Genomic DNA, 8,465 nt, shown 5'->3' with positions numbered 1-8,465 from the left:
CACTCACATTCACACCTACAGGCAATTTAGAGTCTCCAGTGGACCTGACTTGCATGTCTTTGGACTGTGGGAGGAAACTGGAGCACCCGGAGGACACTGACACAGACACAGGGAGAACATGCAAGCTACACACAGCGAGAACCCAGATGGTCATATATAGTGCAGTTTGTGAAAGATGAGATTTTTGCGCTTGTTAGGTGTTAGAGGCCTGTTTTCTGGATGTGTCTACAAACATTATTCATGTAAACAGACCTTGAACAGCATCAGGCAGCGATAATAACTGCGTGATTTGTCTGTTTATCAAAAGACCTGTTGGGGGTGGGGAGGGGTGGGGGTGTACACAAATTGTGCTTTTAATCAAGGTTGACTCAAAAACTGGGACACAGGTCACACCTATAGGCCCCCAGCCACATCTGTTTTAAATCTAGAAAATCAACGAGCTGGTTTGGACAGCAAACACATTGTTTCCCAACGCTTCGAGGCATATGTGGAACATAATATTTCATATATCTTACGGGATCATTACTGTCCTCTCTGCTCCAGGTGCAGCAGTCACATTTAGATGCCATTCTCCTCACCTTCACCGCCTAAACATCGACTGTAGTTCAAGCCCTGAGTGAGACAAAAAAAAAAAAAAAAAATCCAAATGTGCTACCATATATAGCATCATGTCCTCATCCAGAGGACAAAGAGTTTCAGCAAAAAGTTAAAACTGCATCTGTCCTTCTGACAAAACAAATTAATTATCTAGCGCTTTATAGATGCAGAACTCAGACTGCCCCAGCCAGGCCACAAAGCTACGTTAGCCAACCTGTATTACAGTATATCATTTTATATTTGCTAACAATGTAAAAAATATTATTTAATAGTTCCTGAATTGAAAAAGGGGCAAATATTACACTTGTCAGCAGGAGTCACTTTGCGTCTTTATTCAGGAAATAGGGTATGAAAGGAGGTATATTCTCATAAACGCGCAATGTTTTGTAATCAAATTAAAAGAAGACACTCTTGAGTTTTCTTAAATTTTGTTTTTTGGACTGTCTTCATATCCAACAGTCCTTATCAAAAGCAAGACACCAACTAAGAGGTGAGAGCTCTGACAACAACCTGGAATAGCAATGGTAAATACCTGATTTTATCCTCTTATTTTGCAACATTGTATGCTATTTACCTTTTGGGGACTAATATCTGAAAACAAATTAATAAAAAGTCAAATGAAACAATGTTGTATATTAGTCCACAAAGGGCAAATGAAAAGACATTAGCTTTCTTTACTGTATAAGCCTTTATTTGTAAAAAGTCTGTTGTTTGAATGATAACCCTTTTTATACCACATACTTGAACACCTTGTATTTGTAAAAAACACATTTTGTTCAAACACCTAAAAAAGCTGATTGACACTATAACATTAATTTGCACTGACAAAAAAAATACAACTTCATACTACACAAATGTTGATTCCATGAGTACTGATACTCCAAATGAAATCAAACACCTTATTAAACAACTGAATCAAATAAGCGCCCAATGTGAACAAAACAATTACAGTACAAAAAACCAAATGCATTTTTCTTCCAGTGCCAGTATATCAGATGAGTTACATTTCCTTCTTATGATAAAACAACAACAACAGTAAGAATAACAATCCATAACAAATGCAACAAATACAATAAATCAGAAATGAACACAGAAATGAAGAAAATCATTTACTAATTTATACTGAAAAATAAATGGGCTGTTGGTCTTGTGTGGGTTTCTTTCTTTTCGTTGCCAATTTTTATAGTGTTGGAAAATCTCTCTTACCTACTGGTTAAACGAAGATAGTCTCCCTAGGTAGACTCTTTCAGAGGGGAAGTATACAGATGTGTAACTGGGGAATCAGCACAGCTTCTCGCAAGTATCATCATACATTAATCGACAACAGACCATAACCAGAGGCAACTTATTAAAGAGAAAATACAGGGAACACCCACTCAGTGTGCAATCACATGGCTTACGTTCAGATGCTTCTGGTGAGCATCCTTTACATCCTTTGTAGTTGAAGGGCGATTGATGTTAATGCTTATGCTGAACCTGATAAAACTACAGCATGCACTTGGTGCATCTATTCCAAACTGCGTGATTTACAGTAAATACATTTGTAGAAGTACATATTCATGATTCACACGAATCACACAGATGTACGTTCTGCAGTTTACATTTTTCCTCCAGTTTTACGAACAGTTTGTTTCACAAGATTTATAGAGCTGGCTGTAAAACAAGTGCAATTTGAGCGTGTAAACACTGGATCTTTCTTTTCCTGGCTGTGGAGATGAATCAGATGGTGTGAAGTAAAAATATATGAAAATAAAACCTTTCAAAACTCAGGTCATGCAAAACAAAACCTACAAGGTATACAAAATAATGAATGCACCAACAAAAGTCCTTCCAACAGTGAGGAGTCTGTCAGCTGTGTTCTGGTGTTCAGTGGATGAAATTGGCTTGCATGGTTGTGGTTCTCTCTTTTAGCAGAGGTCAGTGCTGTTCCTAACTCACACAGCAGTTTTGTGTTCACAGGCTCAGCCCATTATGCATATCTTTTTTTGGGGAATGGTGTTATCCCGGATGAAACACCCTAACACAAGGACTAGAGTCAGCAGAGAACGATATGATTTATAACTTTGTCCAGATTAGATCCCAGCTGGTAATTATGGCAAAATGTGAAATGGCATCTAACAGACACAAACATCAAAAGGTGAGAGGCCACACTGCAATGCTGGGTTTAATTTAGGTATACAGAACCAAGCAAAACTGTTTTTTGTTCTTTACACTTACTCAGGAAACTATTCTCTGTTAATACCCTCACATCGCTAGACATATTTACTTCTGGGAGCTAGCCTACACAGATTTCTGTTGTTGGCAAGTGAGCAGCTGCACTTGGGCAATCGGCTGAGTACCTTGGTCAAGGGCACACATGACTGTCTTATTGAGGAACAGGAAAGAACATCCCACACGCCTTCTTAAGGCAACCCTGCTCCTCTAGCCTCTTTAAGCCAGCTAGCCGAACATGCCCTTAAAATTCTTTGTAGTTCCATGGACAATGGACAATTGAGTGATCTGTTGATGGCTGAGGTAAACGCTGCAAGTGTACTATGCTGAAATCTCCCCCCAAAAATCCTGCTACTTCAGATTTGATAAATGGGAAAGCTCAACTAGAGAATTTCAATCAAGACGGCACCATCCCATTTGCTGACAGAGAACCAAGGCACACTGTAATTCCAAGGAATCTTTAACAGCATTAGCATTAGCCTTGTTCTCGCAGGAACAGGTGAACCAATGCAAGCTCAGAGCCACCAGAAACTTCTGCACTGTGAGAGGACTTTGCGTTGATTTCTCCATTATTTTGTTCACACCGTGTATTTCTTGTGTTTCATTTTTTAGGTTTCGTTTGCAGAAGTATGCCAATGCTAGAGAAGCTGTCCATGCCATTAGCAGTGAGGCTAGCTGGTATTACGAACTGCCATGTTTTTGTTCATGCATTAAGAACTATTAAGTGAAAGATATCATATTTACAGTACAATTCACATGTAATTACACATATACACTAGAGGCAAGAAAATTCACATTGAAATCAGTTCAACACTTTTTTTTCTCCTCCTCTACTCCTTGAACATATGTGTCAAAAAGAAATGTATTTTCTCTCTTGTATAAGCAAAGATCCTAAAGTAAAAGCATAGAACAGAACATCCTCACAGCTTTTGGGATGAATGTGCTGATTTCATGTCCAGAAAGCAGGTAATACATGTTCCGAGTGAAATGAGTGGTGAATATATTTACTGCGAGCATGCAAGGGCTGCTAATGTTTCTCCTCTGTATGTGTTTGGAGTTCATTAAAGATATGCATTAACTATCTGAAAAAAAAGGAAAACAAAACAAAACCCAAAAAAGGTTAATACTTAAATAGGCATGTTTGTATTCATTACTGGGAATAAATCAACCTCAATGAGAATTTGATAATTGTGTTAGTTTGCGTAACAAAATATACTCTAAGTGTGTTTTTAATTGAAACCACAGAGTAGATGGATTAGTGTTTTTTTTATCTAGTTGAACACATTCGACTGATTTAGTTAAAATAACACTTACGATTGCCTTATGTCCCATATTTTTTGTGCTCTTCTTGCACTGGAACTGATAGTATCCTCTGGCCTCAGAGTCTGACCCAACTCTTAGGGAAAGATCCATCATATTGCCTTTGAACAGTTTGACAAGCTGTTAGTGTGCACACCAGAATGAAATGATTAAAAAAATATATAAAGTGTGTTTTTTCTGTAAACTTGCATTCCCTATCCACTAAGTCTTACCAACTTCCTTTATTTTATTTCATCAAAAATTTTAAAGGACAAGGCTACCTGAAACATGAAAATGAATGTGCACAGTAATCAGTAATCATCACCTCAAAAGTGCCTGAATATGCCTGACTCAGACACCATCCACATCTAACGTCATAAACACCTTATACCAACCACAGAGTAATCTATACTGTGGGAAATGCAATCCAAAGCAGTTCTTCATCTGATTACAAAAACCAACAAAGTGAATCATATCTAGCAGTGATGTCACTGGATCGTCTCACATGATAAAGGTTTTACAAGCTAGAATTGCAGCATACATATCCCAGTGATGGATATTATGAGTTAAAGGGGAACTTTACACATCAAAGTCCATTTACAGGTGCCTTGAGTGACATCACTTGAGATGGTGTTGGTTGGGTCTGAAGACTACAACTTTGAAAAAGAGAAAAAAATCTGTGGAGGTTTGAATTCACCAGACTACTGTAGCACACTTCTCATCTCTGCTTGAGGCTAGCAGCTCGAAGCTACATTAACCGCTACTAGCATAACACACCTAATTCTCTGATTGAACCATAGGTGGTCAAGTTGCATCATGGGTAATGTAGGCACCAGAATTGGACAAAAAAGAACATGTGGAATAATGAAAAAATACATTATCTCAGGTTCTGCAGCATTGATTTTGATCCTTTTTGTTTTATATTGTCCACTGTGAGTCTAACTTTGTTATAGGAGTGCAATTCTAAAACTGTGGAGTACTCTTTAAATTGGCACTGGGCACTCTTAACCAAGGTGTGAAAGACTGCATGCTCAAACAAGTGATGCTACTGTTTTCAAGTTCATTACATTTCAGTCTTAACTCACTTCCATTTGGCAACTTTTGTAGAATTTGTGCACTATCACATATGGCACCATTTTAGCCTTCACACTTACCAGTCATCTACAGTATAATACGTATTTTCTATGTAACACAATAAAACCTGCTTCAGAACTTGGAGAAATTTGAACCCAGAGGCCATTTTCTCACAATATTTACTGCTAATTTAGCTTACTGTGGCTCTTTTTGACTCATTGTCACATTTCACATAAATAACTACAAATTTACTTTCTTCACATTTAAGACTTATCACTATGTTTTGGTCATATGTTTGGACTCACAGTTGACTGAGAGACAAACGACAGATTGTTCAGCTGCAGACATAAACATAAAACTCAGCTCAGTATGTCTTCCTGTCACTTTCACCATCTTCCTGCATATGTGTATGCATTACTGGAAATTTAAAGATGATCTTTTCTTTTCTTTTTTTTTTTCATTTTCTTCTGCGGAATATGACGACAATGCATAAAAATCTAAACAAAAAGAAATACTAAACTTGGATCAGAGCTCGGGCCACATCACTGTACAAACTTCACTATGACTTACGGAGACAAATTGGTTTCTGATCAGTATTCCTTTTTGAAGGCGTCTTATGCATACTACACCCAGAGGGGAGTGGATATATCTGATGATAAATTGGTGCTCCTGCTTTGCCATCTTCATCTCGTTACTCTGCAGCTCTTCCATCTTCCTCTTGTCCCCATGTGTTTGTGTACAGTATATGCCAATTTTCCCTCCCGGTTTCCCTTTGTATATTTCTTGGGGACTGCGCTGTGCTCATATTCTAATGAGTCAATCACTTTTCTGCTCAAGGACTCGATGGTTGATTTGGTTGTGTAGGTTTTGCTCAGAGCCTGTTGCTCCCAGTAGAGCCTGTTTGTGCTTGAAGTGAAAATGACACAGAGGAAGATGCTGCTCTGCACTTCAGCTGAAGCTAAACAGGCATGGGAGGACTTTTTTTTTTTTTTTAATCTTTTATTTTCTTTTTTTTTTGTTTTTTCCTATTTTACCTACAATATCCACTGTCCATCTGCCTCATCCATCTAATGTTCTGACTTCATCTTTTTTACTTTATTTGGTGGCTACACAAACCAAATGTCATTTGGATTCCACAGCTATTGAGCACTTGATTATCCAATCTGATTTCAAAATGAATAAATAAAAAAATCTACAGCACTTTTTTCTTTTTGCAAATGAACCTGAGCACTGGAAAATGTAGCCTGTGTATTTGAGAGCAAAAAAACCCCAATAATGCATATGGATTATAGGCCTTTTGGTTGTCATTTGAATTCATGGCTATTTATCGCATTTTTCTCCCCCAAGGATCACTGTATCATTCCTGATGAGACTAATGTTTCTGATCCTCAGAGGGGTTCAGAGCATCTTATGGGATGGCACTGGTTGAGTTTGAGTGTGAACTGCTGAATCCCTCTCTCCCCACGTCTTCTGCCCAGGCTGCCCATCGCTATCCCAATCAAATAACCTTGCCTTCAGAAACTGTGACTTAAACACTGAAGATAATGCTCAACAAAGAAAGAAATACTGTATACTGAATGACAACTGGTCAAACTGTGGGCGGATATGTTGACTCTTTTGAATATACATGTTCTCACATCTTCACTGTGGAATAATTTCAAACAAATCACAAAAGCAATCCCCCCATGTCCTTTTTAGCAAACACAAAGCAGGATATGACATCAATGAACTCTGCATCTAAAGAGCATGTGAATCAATCAATAGGAGGAAAGAAACAGTACAAGTATACCTTCATGAGAATACTGAATGATAAAATGTACAGAATATGCTTTTTTTTTCAAACAATCAAAATGAGTAATGCATACCTTTGACTCTTTTATCTCATAATGCCCTAGCTCTAGAACATGTTCTGACACTCTCTGAAATCACAGTATTTTTCAAGACAAAATCATATCTACAATAATCAGCATTTTGTTTTTAACCATAATGAAAAAAGACCCCCTCCCCCTCCCCGAGGACATGTTTTCTAAAAATAACATGAGAAGAGAAAGGAATACAAGTTTGCGTTGCGACTCTGTGCGGGAATGCGGCGGTCAAGCATCCCATCCACACGGCCCTCTAATGGAGACCATTAGGCCAGAGCTGATGTCTGATAAAGAGAACGATATCACTTCAAAAAACCCAAGGAACAACACATAATCCAAACAAGGTTGCTGTACATAGTAGAACCGGAGATTTCCGTGCATGTTATCCATGGGTGATGGGGGCGTGGGGGGTTTGTGGGGGAGGGGGCGTGGGTACTGAGTAGGGTGAAAGCGACGGGGGGTTGGGGGTTGGGGTGAGGGGTACGGGGGTAGGGTGGGGTGGGGGTGTCAAGGATCTCACTCAGCTGATGCCTGAACAGACAAGCCACCACTGATTTCATGAGCTGCAGTAGAGGATTTCTGATTACAATAAGTATCAATAAAAAGTCAATGGGACTCTGAGACATCTTTTCTCTCTCAAGAGCTTTCACTTTCTCTTTTTTCTTGTTTTTTTTTTAGCAAAAATATCATGCAGTCTTTAGTTCCAAAAACCCCTGGTGGGATCTCGTGTTTGTTTGTTTGTTTGTTTGTTATGTTTGTTTGTTATGTTTGTTTGTTTGTTCGTTTGTTTGTTTGTTTCAGGAGGAAAAAGAAACTCAAAGCCTTGAAATTCTTCTCTCACAATTATTCTTAAACATTCAAGTCATCCTATTAATATTTTGTACAGCAGAAAGGTCCTTCAGATTTCACACGTGTATATATAAATATAATATATAGAAATATGCATATACATATGTTCAACTTGTATATGTGTATACATATTTTGGAACTGTATCAAAGCCAATTTAATGTGCTCTCAAAATATGGCCCATGATTCCTAGTGGGATGCACATCAATTCACATAGTACAACCAGTAGATTAGGTTGAAAAATCCAAAGGTGATAGGGAAAATGACCCGGGACCACTTGTCAATGGTGCTAACATCTGACAGGTTTGGGATTTTCAACTTGAGCTTGGAGGAGCGTCGTCGTAGCCGACAGTTGGCCCGGCTCCGCATGGCACTCCGGTCCAGCGAGTGGTGGCTGAAGCCATCTCGGGGCGCCATGGGCTTCCTGAATTGGACCCCGGAGCTGTCGAAGGACATGACCGAATTCCGAGAGTCACTGACGCTACTCCCCACGTCAGAAGGCATCACTTCGTTGTTCATCTCCAGTGTGGTGAGGAGGATGTTTCCATAAGCATCCACCTGCGAGGAGAGGG

The 8,465-nt window shown here is 38.9% G+C and overlaps 1 protein-coding gene across 2 annotated transcripts in view; it reads right to left on the bottom strand.

Moving 5' to 3' along the window:
• Positions 1-914: 914 nt before the first annotated feature.
• Positions 915-8,465, bottom strand: part of gabrb4 (gamma-aminobutyric acid type A receptor subunit beta4) — a 53,757-nt gene continuing 46,206 nt past the window's right edge. For both annotated transcript variants that reach the window (XM_018692242.2, XM_018692244.2), the window contains one exon: positions 915-8,451. In XM_018692242.2, the coding sequence (XP_018547758.1) occupies positions 8,098-8,451 (354 nt within the window). In that variant the 3' untranslated portion in view covers positions 915-8,097. The remainder of the gene's footprint in view (positions 8,452-8,465) is intronic.

The sequence above is a fragment of the Lates calcarifer genome, linkage group LG20 (genome assembly GCF_001640805.2).
Source record: "Lates calcarifer isolate ASB-BC8 linkage group LG20, TLL_Latcal_v3, whole genome shotgun sequence".
Lineage (NCBI taxonomy): Eukaryota > Metazoa > Chordata > Actinopteri > Centropomidae > Lates > Lates calcarifer.
This window is presented reverse-complemented; position numbering and strand designations above follow the sequence as displayed.